Source organism: Phyllobates terribilis, unplaced genomic scaffold (genome assembly GCF_046119375.1).
Source record: "Phyllobates terribilis strain yellow unplaced genomic scaffold, ASM4611937v1 Scaffold_292__1_contigs__length_2399606, whole genome shotgun sequence".
NCBI classification, from domain to species: domain Eukaryota; kingdom Metazoa; phylum Chordata; class Amphibia; order Anura; family Dendrobatidae; genus Phyllobates; species Phyllobates terribilis.
In genome coordinates this window covers 1,062,760-1,080,738 of record NW_027363052.1, presented here as the reverse complement: position 1 = coordinate 1,080,738, position 17,979 = coordinate 1,062,760, and the positions used below count along the sequence as shown (strand labels likewise).

Genomic DNA, 17,979 nt, shown 5'->3' with positions numbered 1-17,979 from the left:
AGGAGGTGTGATGGTGTGGGGGTGCTTTGCTGGTGACACTGTTGGGGATTTATTCAAAATTGAAGGCATACTGAACCAGCATGGCTACCACAGCATCTTGCAGCGGCATGCTATTCCATCCGGTTTGCATTTAGTTGAACCATCATTTAATTTTCAACAGGACAATGACCCCAAACACACCTCCAGGCTGTGTAAGGGCTATTTGACCAAGAAGGAGAGAGATGGGGTGCTACGCCAGATGACCTGGCCTCCACAGTCACTAGACCTGAACCCAATAGAGATGGTTTGGGGTGAGCTGGACCGCAGAGTGAAGGCAAAAGGGCCAACAAGTGCTAAGCATCTCTGGGAACTCCTTCAAGATTGTTGGAAGACCATTTCCGGTGACTACCTCTTTAAGCTCATCAAGAGAATGCCAAGAGTGTGCAAAGCAGTCATCAAAGCAAAAGGTGGCTACTTTGAAGAACCTAGAATATAAGACATATTTTCAGTTGTTTCACACTTTTTTGTTAAGTATATAATTCCACATGTGTTAATTCATAGTTTTGATGCCTTCAGTGTGAATGTACAATTTTCATAGTCATGAAAACACAGAAAAATCTTTAAATGAGAACATGTGTCCAAACTTTTGGTCTGTACTGTATATATATATATATATATATATATATACACACACACATACATACATTTGGGATATGCTATTATTTTCTTTTTCTCTCCGGTTGTATTTGACTATATATCTGTGGACTGGGTGGTACGCCCGGCTTCACTGTTCTCTGTGGTGTCCTCACTGGCTGTATCCATATGTGCTCACATGACGCGGTTGCCGTGGATGCGGTGGTGTATCGGTGATTGCCATGTGTTATGCCACACCCTCCCCACACCCATTGGCGGAGACTACACACCCCCTTTTCTATTGGCTCAAGGGTTTCTAAACCCTACCCACCTTCATTGACGCCACCTCCTGACGAAGGCAGCCGTGCCGAAACGCGCACCAGGGTGAGTGCCATTGAGGAGCGTGTTCACATCCACTGTGGCTGTAAGTATTCTATAAGATTTATGCTACAATCTTTTCGCTGCCGTTCTTTAATCTTTTTTCCTACTTAGGTGCATTTTCTAGGCTTTAATATGTATTAGGATATACTTTTACTCTGTAGCCTAAGGGGTCAGGGCACTGATACCACTTATAAAGATCTGCTATCCCCGGTATGAGCTATCTATATTAGTACCTATATATAGACAGCGGTATGACTAACCTCTTATATAGCAACTACTTCTGACCTACCTCATAAGCACCTGCACTTTTATTGAATGCTTCACTGCATTTTAACAATATATTCTTATTTTTTTGGCAGCCCAATTATGTATTTACATCAGAAAATAATCATGTTAATTTGTCTCATGCTCCTCATTAGTGCTCCTCCATTGTTTTACTATTAACTGTCTCTGTGATTCATATTTTTTTCCTGTATAAATTATAATTAATAAAATGTTATCATTTTTTCACTATTAGATGGGACTCTGACTTGAAGTTTTTCCCTCTTGTTTCTTATGTATGGAGGACTATGTGGGGCCCATTATACTGTATGGAGGACTATGTGGGGCCCATTATACTGTATGGAGCACTATGTGGGGCCCATTATACTGTATGGAGGACTATGTGGGGCCCATTATACTGTATGGAGGACTATGTGGGGCCCATTATTCTGTATGGAGGACTATGTGGGGCCATTATTCTGTATGGAGGACTATGTGGGGCTCATTATACTGTATACTGGTCGGCCCACGACTTTGTCAAAGTTTTTCATTTTGGCCTTCTGCATGTTTTGAGCTTTCCATCCCTGATGTAAAATCAGTATGGGTAATGTACATGGAAATGGCAATAATGCAAAGCTGCTAATTGGACTTTGCTACAAGCCTCCTAATATAGCTGAACATGAAGAGGATGATATGCTGCAACAAATTCAAAAGGCAACAAAAACAAGTTATGGTCAAAAGTGTTGAAATTGTTCCAGAAAATGAAGTCATTCTCTCAGAAAATTATTGCAATTACAAGTTTTGTTATACACGTTTATTTCCTTTGCATGCATTGGAACAACACAAGAAAACAGAGAAAAAAAAGGCAACTTGAACATAATTTCACACAAAATAGTTCGGACAAAATTGTTGGCACCTTGCCAGAATTGTGGGTAAACAACTTTGTTTCAAGCATGTGAAGCTTGTTCAAACGCAATTTTGGGGAAGCACGCATCGTGCAGGTTCCCAGTCTCCCACTCAGGTAACTATGCTGGATTTTGACCGTGTGAGATACTAAGGGAAAGGATATCTATCTTTGAGATATAGCTATTTATAGCATATAGACGGTTGTTTTCATGCTGTCCCTTCACATGCGTTATAGTCTCTTTAAACATTTGACAATGGGGAGGAAGGGAGTTGTGAGACGAGATACCGGCATCCTATGTGTTACCTGCTTGTTTTATCTATGTTTTAATGTTCTGTATGGTGATTTGGCACCGATTTGTCTCCTTAGACACTCTGCTCTATTCTTTATGTAAAAAATCTTTTTGAATAAAGTTTATACATGTTTTCTACATCATTGGCCATGTGATCGTTGTTTTCCGCTTCGGCACCCCCTAGTCAAATGCAATTTTGGCAAGTAACAGGTGTGGGCAATATGAAAATTACACCTAAAACCAGATAAAAAAGGGAGAAGTTGATTCAATATTTGCATTGTGTGAAAATGTGTGGCACACTAAGCATGGAGAAAACAGAAAAAGGAGAAGAGAACTGTCTGAGGACTTGATATTTATCAACAATTTTGGTTCTCAACAATTTCAAGGTTATAAGTCCATCTTTAGAGATCCACATGTTCCTTTGCCCAAGGTACACAGCATAAAGAATAAATTTACAACCCATACAGTCAAATATGGTGGCGGTTCAAAGGTGGTTTGGGGTTGCTTTGCTGCCTCCGACTGTGTGCAAGGCATCATGAAATTTGAAGATTAGCAAAGGATTTTGGGTCACAATATAGTGCCTAGTGTCAGAAAGCTGGGTTTGCATCCTAGGTAGTGTTGAGGGAGTATGTTCTATTTACCCTTTCGCCGAGTATGCTCGGGCCGAGCTCCGAGTATTTACAGCTGCTCAGTGATATGTTTGAATCACTCCCATGTGCATGATTTGCAACTGTTTGACAGCTTTATTACATGTGAGGAATGTCTATTTCTTACACATTCCTCACATGTAATAAAGCTGCCAAACAGTCGCAAATCATGCACACGGGAGTGATTCAAACATAACAGAGCAGCTGTAAATACTCAGAACAAAACACACTCGCTCAACACTAGTCCTAGGTCATGGGTCTTCCAGCATGACAATGAGCCCAAACATACTTCAAGAAGCACCTAGAAAATAGATGGAAACAAAGTGCTGGAGAGTTCTGACCAGCAATGAGTCTGGATCTAAATCCCATTGAACACCTGTGGAGAGATCTTAAAATTGCTGTATGGAGAAAAATATTAAAATTTGAGAGTCCTCAGTGGTTGATACAATCTTTTGAGTTAGCCATTAGTCAATAAGCTTTCTAGACTACTCATGTCTCTTCATGAGACATAGTATAACACAAAATCTGAAGAGTCACATATTTATACACAACAGGGCACAGGAATAATGCAATAGATAAGACAAGTGATGTTAAGCAGAACTATCAGTTTCGGAAAAGGATAAGCAGTTGTGGCCGTAAAAATGTGTGGCCACAAGTAGATCTATTCTTTTTTTCTTTTTTGTGTTGCGATGAGAATTCATCCTTGTTTTAAGTTTTTGCCCTGTCTCCCCTACATACAGACCCCCAGTTGGACAATTGGTACATATAATTAAGTACATTACATTAGATTTAATGCAGCTGAAAGTACCTGGGATCTTGTAATCCTCATGTAAGTTGGGAATCTTTATCTTGTCAGTGGTCATTATAAACGGACAGGTTTACATATACAGGTGAGGATGAATTTTATAAGTTTCACCACAAAGGTGAAACTATCCTCCCAGTCAGTGTGCTTTTCCTCCCAGTACCTTTTAAGTCTAACAATGTTAGGTTTCTGGGAGATTATACTTGTTCCTTTTATTTTTGGTTCTCCTTAGCTTGCCTTCTTTGCCCTATATGAATGTGTTTTTGCTTGTCATTCAGGGTTTTCGTATTTTACTTCATACTTTCCTTTCCCCTTGTTGCAGCCTCCCCTCTGGTTCCTCAGGAGGTATGAGAAACTCCTCAACGACTTATTAGGGAGTTAGGTCTGTGGTGGCGTTTTTAGTTGTACAGCTAGGGCCTTTCTTGTCTGTACAGAGACTAGTTGGGTGTAGTTGCGGCATTCTCCCCTGTGTGGGTTCTCCGGTGGTTATCAAGATGCGCTTTCTGTTTAAAACATTTCCCACATTTTCAACATGAAAAAGGCTTCTTCCCTGTGTGAATTCTCTGATGTTTACTAAGATGTGATTTCTGTCCAAAACATTTCCCACAATCTGCATATGAAAAAGGCTTTGCCCCTGTGTGGGTTCTCTGATGGATGATAAGAGTTGATTTCTCTGTAAAATATTTCCCACATTCTGAACATGAAAATGGCTTCTCTCCTGTGTGAGTTCTCTGATGGTTGATAAGAGTTGATTTCTCTGTAAAACATTTTCCACATTCTGAACATGGAAAAGGCTTCTCCCCTGTGTGAGTTCTCTGATCATAGAATCATAGAATGGTAGAGTTGGAAGGGACCTCCTGGGTCATCTGGTCCAACCCCCTGCTCAAAGCAGGATTCACTAGATCATCTCAGACAGATGTCTGTCCAGCCTCTGTTTGAAGACGTCCATTGAAGGGGAACTCACCACCTCTCGTGGCAGCCTGTTCCACTCATTAATCACCCTAACTGTCAAAAAGTTTTTTCTAATATCTAATCTGTGTCTCCTCCCATTTAGTTTCATCCCATTGCTTCTAGTCTTTCCTTGTGCAAATGAGAATAAAGATGATCCTTCTACAATGTGACAGCCCTTGACATATTTGTAGACAGCTATTAAGTCTCCTCTCAGTCTTCTTTTTTGCAAGCTAAACATTCCCAAATCCTGCAACCGTTCCTCATAGGACATGGTTTGCAGACCAGTCACCATTCTGGTCGATCTTCTCTGAACTTGCTCCAGTTTGTCTATGTCTTTTTTAAAATGTGGTGCCCAAAACTGTACACAGTATTCCAGATGAGGTCTGACCAAAGAGGAGTAAAGACCGATAATGACTTCACGTGATCTAGACTGTATGCTTCTGTTAATACATCCCAGAATTGTATTTGCCTTTTTTGCTGCTGCATCACACTGTTGACTCATGTTCAGTCTATGATCTATTAGTATACCTAAGTCTTTTTCACATGTACTGTTGCTTAGCTCTATTCCTCCCATTCTGTATATGCTTTTTTCATTTTTATTGCCCAGATGTAGTTTTCCCTGTTAAAAACCATTCTGTTGGTTGCTGCCCACTGCTCCAGTTTATTTAGGTCTTTTTGAATCCTCTCTCTCTCTTCTCTAGTATTAGCTATCCCTCCTAGCTTTGTGTCATCAGCAAATTTAATCAGTTTACCCTCAAAGATCTTTCCTGGTATAGAAGTCAGACTCACCGGCCTATAGTTCCCTGGGTCCACCTTCTTCCCCTTTTTGAAGATAGGAACAACATTTGCTCTTCTCCAGTCTTCTGGGACTTCTCCTGTTCTCCAAGAATTTTCAAAGATTATGGAGAGTGGTTCTAAAATTTCTTCTACGATCTCCTTCAGTACTCTGGGGTGTAATTCATCTGGACCTGGAGACTTGAACTCATTTATGTTAGCTAAATATTCCCTCACAATCTTTCTGTTTACAGATAACTTGGATTCCTCTATTCCTTTAAAAGGACAGTGAAGATCAGTTGAAGTTACATTTTCTTTCTGAGAGAAAACAGATGCAAAATAGGAATTAAAAAGTTCGGCCTTCTCAACATCCTCTCTTACCATTTCTCCATTTTCATCCTGTAAAAATCCTATAGCATCTTTGACTTTTCTTTTACTTTTGACATACCCCCAAAATCATTTTTTATTGCTTTTGACATCTCTTGCAAGCCTTAATTCATTGTCAGCTTTAGCTAACCTGATACGTGCCCTGCAGGATCTGCAGACTGCATTATAATCTTCTTTAGATATGCCTCCCTCTTTCCATTTAATAAACATTTCTTTCTTTCTTTTTAGCATGTGTTTAAGTTCTGTGTTCATCCATCCTGGTTTCCTTAAATGCTTCCCATTCTTCCTACTTTTTGGGATTGTTAACGATTGTGCTTTGAGAATCTCATTTTTAAAAATTTCCCATCCTTCCTGGACATTTTTGTCCTTAAGGACATCCAGCCATTGGATCCCTCCTATTCTCTTTCTGAGTCTCTTAACATCTCTGATGTTTGAAAAGATTTGATTTCTTTGCAAAACATTTCCCACATTCTGAACATGAAAATGGCTTCTCCCCTGTGTGAGTTCTCTGATGTATATTAAGACGTGATTTTTGTACAAAACATTTCCCACAATCTGAACATGAAAATGGCTTCTCCACTGTGTGGGTTCTCTGGTGCTTAAGAAAACTAGATTTATGGTTATAACATTTTCCACATTCTGAACATGGAAAAGGCTTCTCCCCTGTGTGAGTTGTCTGATGTTTAATAAGAGTATATTTCTCTGCAAAACATTTCCCACATTCTGAACATGAAAAAGGCTTCTCAACTGTGTGAGTTTTGTGATGTTTGATAACATTTGATTTCGCTGTAAAATATTTCCCACATTCTGAACATGGAAACGGCTTCTCTCCTGTGTGTGTTCTCTGATGGTTGATAAGAGTTGATTTCTCTGTAAAACATTTTCCACATTCTGAACATGGAAAAGGCTTCTCCCCTGTGTGAGTTCTCACATGTTTGATAAGATTTGATTTCTTTGCAAAACATTTCCCACATTCTGAACATGAAAATGGCTTCTCCCCTGTGTGTGTTCTCTGATGGTTGATAAGAGTTGATTTCTCTGTAAAACATTTCCCACATTCTGAACATGAAAATGGCTTCTCCCCTGTGTGAGTTCTCTGATGTATATTAAGATTTGATTTCTGTACAAAACTTTTCCCACAATCTGAACATGAAAAAGGATTCTCCTCTGTGTGGGTTCTCTGGTGTGCGATAAGATTTGATTTCTCTGTAAAAAAATTCCCACATTCTGAACAGGAAAATGGCTTCTCTCCTGTGTGAGTTATCTGGTGCCTAACAAGACTTGATTTCTGATTAAACCATCTCCCACACTTGGAGCAAGAAAATCTATTCTTCGCTGTGTGAATTTTTTGATGTTTAAGAAAAGACTTTTTGAGAGGAAAACTATTTCTATATTCTGAATGTGAAAATGGCTTCTTTGCTTTAGGAGCAGTTTGTTTTTTAATGCTTATTTTGTGACTTTGATTTTCCTTAGTAGTCGGTAATGAATCAGAAGACAGGACGTGTTTCAAAGGATCAGATGACAGATCTTGGCTGTGAAGGGATGATGGTAAATCTGGAGTAATGGCATTCACTTCAATTGTATCCTGGGGGATCTGAAAATTATCTGATTTAAAAACTGAAGATGTCAGCTGTCCCTCTGATCTCCTGGTACAGACATCTGCCAAGAATAAAAACAATTATTATTTTTTAATAAAGAATCCTTGAATTTTATATTTTTGAACATTTCTACTTAAATTGTCTGTAAAAAAGGCAAGTTATATAAAAAAAAAATTCACTGGACAATGACCATCTAATAGAAAACCTCATAGGATGAACCAGTGGAGCGTGGTGTTCACCTGTTTGTTTATTCTGCCTCCCAAATATGGAGTAAAAGGTACAGGCTCTGTCCAGCCACTAAGATTAGGGTGCTTGGGACCTGTAGTACCATCGAGTCTGGCAGTATGGGTGTGTGTGCAGTCCAGCTGGAGTAATCTGCTCCCTGCTTCAGCAATTTGGAAAGCACCGCACCCTACTAAAGCTGGAAGCATATTGCCGGAAGCTGCCAGATACAGCCTTGTTCTCCTCTGGTTCAGTCCTCTGTGCTCAGCTCCCGGCTTGTGTATTTGTTTCCTGTTGTGACCTCGGCCCGTTTACTGACTACTGGTGTCTTCTGATTTTGTATTTTCTCTATCCTCTTGGTTCTGACCCGGCTACCTGACTATTCTTCTTTCCATCTCACTCCACCGAATAGCAGGTAACACCATGGCCCAAGCCTAGGGGTCTCTGTGTAGGTTCAGATCCATGTAGAAGAGTTAAAGGGTGATGAGCAAAGTAATTTGTGAAATCTGTAAACAGGGTAGATAGTTATAAGCCTGTTCATGGTAGCCATCTTTTGAGCATTCCTAATAGCTAAATGGCGCTCCTTCCCTTCTCAACCTCCCATGTGCCCAGACAGTAGTGTACAACCGTATATAGGGTATTGTCAGATTCAAAAGAAGTTGGAAAATAATTTGTAAGGTCCATTTGTTTCCTATTATCCTTTGTGAAGAATTCCAAAATTATCACCACATAAAGTGACACAAGTCAAATTTGAAAAATGGGGCCTGATTAGAAACATAATACTGACTGCGGGAAGGGGTTAAAGCAGAGGATTACTGAAGTCAAAAACTGTGTCTACAGACAATAACACATCTCCTGAAATGACCAAACTGAACAGTCTTCATCAGAGAAAAATGAGTAACTAGTGGTGAAACCTCTCTGGGGTAATTAGAGTATGGGGCTCGGGGGCTCTTCTCAATCTAAACTATCGCTAAGGGCCAATATTTTCTGGCAGATGAGTGTCAAGAAGAAATATTAGACGTTCAAAGAGAACTTTTTTATAATACTGAAGAGCTGAGGTGTTTTAAATTTAGATCTCAGGCAATTGGAAGAGGTAATGGAGATCTTTTTGAAAGACGACCAGGGAGTTACAGACTCACATAAGTGAGGCCGGCCGATCCCACCAGAATGAAACTATCATAGAGAGTGAAAAAAATAAAAATATGTAAAAAAAATAAAGAATATATAAACATGTAACATCCCCAACAACCACGTATGTATGAGGGGAGAAATCCAACACTAAACTGGAGTTGCACTCATTTATGGTGGACCATTTGGCGCGAACAAGCCGGAACCCCGAAAACTAACCCGAATTTGAAATGCCGAACAAATTCGATAAATACTATTTATGATGTGGAGTGGATCCATGAAACCAGGGCTGGAGCCATGCCAACACATCTCCTGCAGGCATGAATAAATGTATATTACAGCCATCAGCCACGCACAGCTTAGAGATATATCATGGCACAGGTGTAATGTTTTCTGTGTAGTTTATGACAATCCTGTTTGAAGTTAGTTGGTTTCAAAAGAAATTGAAAAGTCAGGATAAAGGGAAACTCTGTTCTTATTGTACAGAAATTCACACTTGGCCTCACTGGACATTTAATGTTGTCGATCATAAAAGTGAAGTTTGGCCAGAAAGACTGGACCTGGTCTTGTAGGGACCATATGAGCACATTCAGCAGCACAGAAGGGAGAGAAGGTAGATTCATCTAATAAGATATCAGGGATCTAGGAAGCCAACAGCATCATTACCCTCCGCTTTCTCTTACAGGCCCATCATATTTTTCTTCAAGTGATTTTTTAATTTGTCAGCACATTCTACGTACGCTGTCATTTGGCTTTATAGTTTACAGACCTGGGCAGGTAACGGTCAGCGTCTCCTAATCCCAGGGGGTAGGTGGATCCTTCAGGTTGTAAGTTCTATAGAAAAGGTCTTTCACAATTACACAAAGTAATTTGAATATTTTCGAACGGAGGAGAATGTTGGAGTCTAGCGGCAAAATGGTGATCACACGATTGTGATACGACTACACCACTGATAAAGCAGCCACAGACAGGGACTTCTCTGTATTCAGTGGTTACTGCTCACCTGTGTAGTCATATGTAGGAATCTCCTCTTTACACCGCTCATCACCCCTCACATATGTCTCTGTAGTATTAATATGGGTCAGATCTTCACCCTGAAACAAATATTGTAAAAGTCACTGACAGATGGAGAAGTCACATCTATGATCAGCTCTAATCCTGCCATCTCCACCATTCTCATTACACAAATATAAAACATAATAATGATGGATAAAACAGAACTGAAGACATGACATTTACAGCCGTCTACACATCATAGGGGAGATCTCATGACACCTTCTCTCTATCTACCTGAGGAACATTTGGATTTTCTTGTTTACAGTCCTGTGGAAGAAGACGACGGGGACATCTCTCTGGTGTTGTCCTCTTACTGGATAGATCTGGAGGAAACACATACAGGGACTGAATTCATTCTTTACATACAGATAATTATAGGCCGTGTGTATTTAGTCCTGTCTATTACCTGGTGATGTGAGGGGCTGGGGAACCTCCATCATGACGTCCTTGTACAGATCTTTGTGTCCTTCTAAATACTCCCACTCCTCCATGGAGAAATAGACGGCGACATCCTGACATCTTATAGGAACCTGACACATACAATGATACCGTCATCCCCCCGATCCCTTCACAGCGTTACTGTATAATGTCCCAGCATTCCCAGCAGTGTCACCTCTCCAGTCAGCAGCTCAATTATCTTGTAGGCGAGTTCTAGGATCTTCTGGTCATTGATGTCCTCATGTATTAGGGGGTGAGGTGGAGGCCCCGTGATTAATCTCTGGTTATGGAGAGTCACATTAATAAATCTCACTACAGACATTTCCAGAGTCCTCACCTCTCTAGTTCTGTCCATCTGTTATTTCCAAGAATGCTGTAATGTGACGTCATCAGAATCGCTCACCTCTCCAGTAAGCCGGAAGAGGATCTCTAGGGTGAGGTGTAATATCCCCTCCACCATCTTGTCCATCATTTTCCTGGATAAATCAGGAAAATTTTCTTATATAGACGATCTTCACTGAGAGGATCCGGTATTGTAGAGACCTGAATGAGGAAAAGATAAGCTGATGGATAAGACCATTTTTCTGCAAACGATGATGCGGAATCCAAAATGTACCACGAGTACCCTTCATCCCTTAATCTGGTGTTCAGGTCTATTGCCTGTATATTAAAATCTGTGACAGTCGAGCAGTACCTTCTCAACCATAAAAATTGTCCCTTGGATTTTCCTCTTTTTATGGGGATGGGGGTGGTGGTTATCCCACTTCAGTAGTTTATTAGTGCTTGAAGGTTTCTGGTAGATGAGTGTCCCTAGGGTCCCGTTACAATCCTTCTTGATCAGTACATGCAGGAAAGGCAACTGGTAATAATTGGTGTTGGTCTGCTCCTTTAAATAAAATGTACTTTTCAGGTTATATCCTCAGTACCCTCATTTTTCATCCCTTCTTTTGAGGCCCACACAGTCAGACTCTACTGGCCCTTCTCCCTGCGAGTGGCAGCTGTGTATCGCCCTCCGGGCCACTCCCTTCAGTTTGTGGATCACTTTGCCACTTGGCTTCCAAAATTTCTATCCTATGACATCCCCACCCTCATCATGGGAGATTTTAACATCCCAATAGGCGATTCCCTCTTCCCATCTGCCGCTCATCTTTTATCGCTAACTTCCTCCTTCGGCCTTTCACAGCTTACTAATTCTCCTACACATGAAGATGGAAATACTCTTTGACCTGATCTTCACCCGGCTCTGTTCAATACATGACTTTACTAACTCTCCTCTTCCACTCTCTGATCACAACCTTCTTTCATTCTCTGTCAAGAACTGTCACCCTGCTCAAGACACCCCCACTTTCCACACTTATAGAAATATACATGGCATTAACACCCAGAAATTTATGAAAACGTTGCAATCATCATTGGCCCCAATCTCCACCCTCTCATGCCCTGACTCTGCACTGAAGAATTATAACGAAACATTGCAATGTGCCCTGGATGAAGGCGCACCTTCTACACAGAGAACAACTCGGCACAGACGGCGACAACCTTGGAACACGCTGCAAAAACATTTTCTCCAGCGGGGCTCCAGGTGTGCCGAACGGCTGTGGACAAAATCTAATCTGGCTGAAGATTTCCTCCATTATAAATTTATGCTTAAAACCTATAACTCCGCCCTTCACCTCTCCAAACAAACCTACTTTGAGGCTATGTGCCCACGATGCAGAAATGAAGCAGAAAATTTCTGCAGCATATATGCATCTCCCTGGCGGAAAAAACGCATGCAGATTGTGCATGCGTTTTTCCTGCGGAATACATGCGGATTCACATGCGTTAACGCATGTGTTTCCGCATGCGGACTGACAAGCACTTTCCAGGCGATAGCATCACTTGGAAAGTGCTTGACAACTAGGTCACACTGTATAAATCCATGCAAACGGCATGGATTTATACAGTGTGACCGTAAAAATAAAAAAATAAAGCTATACTTACCTCCGATGCCGCCGTGTGTGCTGTCGCGCTCCTTCCTGGTTCCTTCCTGGCTTGCCAGCATCTCGCGAGACAGCCTGCGGTCACATGACTGCGACGTCATCTCAGGTCCTGGAAGGAGAAGCGCTGCAGGGGCCGCCGGACAGGTGAATATAAACTTTATTTTTTATTTTATTCTTTTTTTTACAGGTACAATGGTACCCAGGTCTGGATGAGAGTCTTCTCTCCTCCAGAACTGGGTACCATCCGCACATTGAAACGCATATTATCCGCTTGTACAAATGTACAGACACGGATTCTATGCGTCTCAATGCAAGTCAATGGCATGGCTTCCGCAAAATTAATGAACATGCTGTGGATTTATGAGCGCTGCAGAAACGTTGCGGAAAAATCCGCAGCATGTGCATTGACATTGCGGAATGCCATTGGGGACCATGGGGTGCGGATTACCATGCGTTTTTGATGCGTTTCCGCTGCGGAAACGCATGAAAAAAGCATTGTGTGCACGCAGCCTAACAACCTCATCATCTCATGGCCCAATAATCCTAAACACCTGTTTGACACTTTTCATTCTCTCCTTAATCAAACAGCACAGGCCCCAACCAAAAACCTCAGCACTGACGATCTGGACAATTATTTCAAAGAAAAAATTGACCATATCCGACAGGAAATTTTCTCTCAATCCCCAAATGTAATGCATGCTCCTCCCTCCCACATTGTATCTTGATCATTTTCTGACTTCGAACCAGTCACGGAAGATGAAGTGACAAGGCTCCTTACTTCCTCTCGCTCTACCACCTGCACCAGTGACCCTGTTCCTTCACATCTCCTTCAGTCCCTTTCTCCAGCTGTCACCACTCACCTAACTAAAATATTCAACCTCTACCTCTCATCTTGTATTTTTCCCTCCTTTTTTAAACACTCCAGCATACATCCATTACTTAAAAAAACATCCCTCGACCAGAACTGTGCTGCTAACTACAGACCTGATTCCAATCTTCCCTTTATATCTAAACTCCTGGAACGACTGGTCCACTCTTGTATAATATGCTATCTCTCAGATAACTCCCTTCTTGACCCTTTACAATCTGGTTTCCGCTCTTTACATTCTACTGAAACTGAACTCACTAAAGTTTCTAATGATCTACTAACAGCCAAATCTAATGGTCACTACTCCCTGCTGATTCTCCTGGATCTCTGCAGCATTCGACACTGTGGATCTACCTCTCTGACCGCTCCTTCACTGTGTCTTTTGCTGGCTCCTCTTCTTCTCCCCTCCCCCTTATTGGCGGGGTTCCTCAAGGATCAGTCCTAGAAGCCCTTCTTTTCTACTTATATATCGCTCCTATTGGACAAACAATCAGCAGATTCGGTTTTTAGTACCATCTCTATGCTGATGACACCCAATTATACACCTCTTCTCCGGACATCACCCCTGCATTATTACAAAATACCAGTGATTGTCTTTCCGCTGTCTCTAACACTATGTCCTCCCTCTATCTAAAATTGAATCTGTCAAAAACTAAACTACTCCTATTTCCTCCCTCCACTAACCTATCTATGCCTGATATTGCCATTTCTGTTTGTGACTCCATCATTACTCGCCAGCAACATGCCGGCTGTCTTGGGGTCAAGCTTGATTCAGATCTTTCCTTCACTCCTCACATCAAATCACTCGCTCGCTCGTGTCATCTACACCTTAAAAACATCTCTAGAATCAGAAATTTTCTTACCTTTGACTCTGTAAAAACTCTTATGTAGCTCTTATTCATTCTCGTCTGGACTATTGCAACTCTTTACTTATCGATCTCCCCCTTTATAAACTTTCCCCTCTCCAATCCGTCCTGAACGCAGGAGTCAGGGTCATATTCCTCACCAACCGATACAACGATGTCTCTTCCCTGTGCCAGTCATTGCACTGATTGCCCATCCAATACAGAGTTCAATATAAACTTATCGCTCTTACCCACAAAACTCTTGATGATTCAGCACCGCCCTACATCACCTCCCTCGTCTCAGTCTACCACCCTACCAGTGCCCTCCGTTCTGCTAATGACTTAAAACTAAAATCCTCCATAATCCGATTCTCCCACTCCCGTCTCCAAGATTTCTCGCATGCTGCTCCAATTCTTTGGAATGCACTACCCAGGACAATTTGATTAATTCCCAATACCCACAGTTTAAAGCGTGCCCTAAAAAAACATTTCTTTATACTGGCCTATCACCTCAACACACTTATCTAACTGTCCCAGTTTGGCCCATATTAAAATTTTCTTCAAAATCATGCTCATACCATCCATGCACTGAATAGCCTCTGTCTGTACTGTACACATACTGGCTGGCGACCAGTTCATGTGGTGTTATATACTTACTCTATTTAGTATATTAAGGCTGTATTATACAATATACGTACATTTTACCTTTTGTGTCTCCCCTATTTCCTCATAGACTGTAAGCTTGCGAGCAGGGCCCTCACTCCTTTTAATATCTGAGTTATGCTTATTCTGTAAAGTCTGTATTGTCAATATAAGTCACCCTTAAAATTGTAAAGTGCTGTGGAATATGTTGTCGCTATAAAAATTATTATTATAATAAATTCAGATGTAAATCTAACGCCCACTCTATTGATGTTGAGTTCCCCGACAAATTAAAAAGATTGTTCACTCGTCCCTGACCAGGTGATAAAAATGCAGTCAATATATTTGTACCATACCCCAATATATGGATGCCATCCCTGAATATTGAGGATTCCTCCCACCAGTCCAGGGATAAGTTAGCATATAAGGGGGCACAGAGGCTACCCATCGCAGTACCCCTGAGCTGGTGGAAATACTTCCTATCAAAAAGAAAGAAGTTATGAGTAAGAGTGAATTTTAGAAGATCCTCCATGAAGTCATTATGTCTGCTACACTCTATTGATCTCAATTCAAGAAACGTCTTACTCCTCTGATACCATCCTCATGCGGTATATTACTGTACAAAGCCTCGATATCTAGTAAGGCCTGCTCCCCTACATGCCTGTATACATGCTCGAGGGTATATATGGAGGGGAGCAGGGAAAGGAAAAAAACATTCTCCAGAGGGATTATTCCAACTGCAGGACCTCAGGCGGTACTGGGGGAACATTATACTGTGGGGGGGGGGGGGTCATACACACTGCATAAGGGGCATAATGGGGGCATTAAACTGTGTGGGGGCATCATACACACTGCATAAGGGGCATAATGGGGGCATTACACTGTGTGGGGGCATCATGCATCCTGCATAAAGGGCATAATGGGGGCATTACACTGTGTGGGGGCATCATACATCCTGCATAAGGTGGATAATGGGGACATTACACTGTGTGGGGGGGCATCATACATCCTGCATAAGGGGCATAATGGGGGCATTACACTGTGTGGGGGCATCATACATACTGCATAAGGGGCATAATGGGGGCATTACACTGTGTGGGGGGCATCATACATACTGCATAAGGGGCATAATGGGGGCATTACACTGTGTGGGGGGGGCATCATCACACTGCATAATGGGGGCGAAACCCTGTGTGGGGGGGCATCATACATCCTGCATAAGGGGCATAATGGGGGCATTACACTGTGTGGGGGCATAATACATACTGCATAAGAGGCATAATGGGGGCATTACACTGTGTGGGGGCATCATACATCATGCATAAGGGGCATTACACTGTGTGGGGGGCATCATACATACTGTATAAGGGGCATAATGGGGGCATTACACTGTGTGGGGGGCATCATACATCCTGCATAAGAGGCATAATGGAGGCATTACACTGTGTGGGGCATCATACATACTGCATAAGGGGTGTAATGGGGGCATTACACTGTGTGTGGGGCATCATACATCCTGCATAAGAGGCATCATGGGGGCATTACACTGTGTGGGGGCATCATACATACTGCATAAGGGGCATAATGGGGGCATTACACTGTGTGGGGGCATCATACATCATGCATAAGTGGCATAATGGGGGCATTACACTGTGTGGGGGGCATCATACATACTGCATAAGGGGCATAATGGGGGCATTACACTGTGTGGGGGGCATCATACATACTGCATAAGGGGCATAATGGGGGCATTACACTGTGTGGGGGCATCATACATACTGCATAAGGGGCATAATGGGGGCATTACACTGTGGGGGCATCATACATCCTGCATAAGAGGGATCATGGGGGCATTACACTGTGTGGGGGCATCATACATCATGCATAAGGGGCATTACACTGTGTGGGGGGCATCATACATACTGTATAAGGGGCATAATGGGGGCATTACACTGTGTGGGGGGCATCATACATCCTGCATAAGAGGCATCATGGGGGCATTACACTGTGTGGGGGCATCATACATCCTGCATAAGGGGCATAATGGGGGCATTACACTGTGTGGGGGGCATCATACATACTGTATAAGGGGCATAATGGGGGCATTACACTGTGTGGGGGGCATCATACATACTGCATAAGGGGCATAATGGGGGCATTACACTGTGTGGGGGGCATCATACATCCTGCATAAGGGGTATAATGGGGGCATTACACTGTGGGGGCATAATACATCCTGCATAAGGGGCATAATGGGGGCATTACACTGTGGGGGCATCATACATCCTGCATAAGGGGCATAATGGGGGCATTACACTGTGGGGGCATAATACATCCTGCATAAGGGGTATAATGGGGGCATTACACTGTGGGGGCATAATACATCCTGCATAAGGGGCATAATGGGGGCATTACACTGTGGGGGCATCATACATCCTGCATAAGGGGCATAATGGGGGCATTACACTGTGGGGGCATCATACATCCTGCATAAGGGGTATAATGGGGGCATTACACTGTGTGGGTCAGTAAAGGGGTCCTGTACTATGAGAACAATACGTTTCCTCCCTTCCTGTCTCCATAGTTGGGTCGTATGTATCTATTACAGGAAACAGAACAAAAACCTTATGATTCTTATAAAGGGGCAACACAAGACCCCAAAAGAGTCTCCGCGCTGAAGGGGTTAATGCCCCCTGCGCCCAGTAATGGGGTCTCCACATACCTCCACCTGCAGAGCCGCCACCACATATATGGCTGCTCTGTGCGCACAGGAGCTGTGATGAGGTCACAGGAGGGGAGGAGTCAGGGGTCACATGATCAGGGGCCTCAGTGGATGCAGGACTCTGCTGTGCTGGTTGTCATGGTGCTGGATGAGCTGAAGTTTATGTGTGGGGTCAGGAGGGGTTTACAGTGTGGATGTAGCAGAGCCGCGTGTGTACGAGGTGTACGGAGCAGAGCCGCGTGTGTACGAGGTGTACGGAGCAGAGCCACGTGTGTACGAGGTGTACGGAGCGGAGCCGCGTGTGTACGAGGTGTACGGAGCAGAGCCGCGTGTGTACGAGGTGTACGGAGCGGAGCCGCGTGTGTACGAGGTGTACGGAGCGGAGCCGCGTGTGTACGAGGTGTACGGAGCAGAGCCGCGTGTGTACGAGGTGTACGGAGCAGAGCCGTGTGTACGAGGTGTATGGA

The 17,979-nt window shown here is 42.8% G+C and overlaps 1 protein-coding gene and 1 pseudogene across 1 annotated transcript in view; both read right to left on the bottom strand.

The window, feature by feature from the left end:
- Positions 1-6,426: 6,426 nt before the first annotated feature.
- Positions 6,427-17,979, bottom strand: part of LOC141220423 (uncharacterized) — a 14,572-nt gene continuing 3,019 nt past the window's right edge. The window contains exons 2-7 of the mRNA XM_073666344.1: positions 10,857-10,996; positions 10,629-10,733; positions 10,422-10,545; positions 10,250-10,338; positions 9,963-10,053; positions 6,427-7,670 (exon numbers count right to left, since the gene is read on the bottom strand). Of these exons, the coding sequence (XP_073522445.1) occupies positions 6,427-7,670; positions 9,963-10,053; positions 10,250-10,338; positions 10,422-10,545; positions 10,629-10,733; positions 10,857-10,925 (1,722 nt within the window). The 5' untranslated portion in view covers positions 10,926-10,996. The remainder of the gene's footprint in view (positions 7,671-9,962; positions 10,054-10,249; positions 10,339-10,421; positions 10,546-10,628; positions 10,734-10,856; positions 10,997-17,979) is intronic.
- LOC141220422 (uncharacterized) overlaps positions 15,231-17,979 on the bottom strand; it is a 24,433-nt pseudogene continuing 21,684 nt past the window's right edge.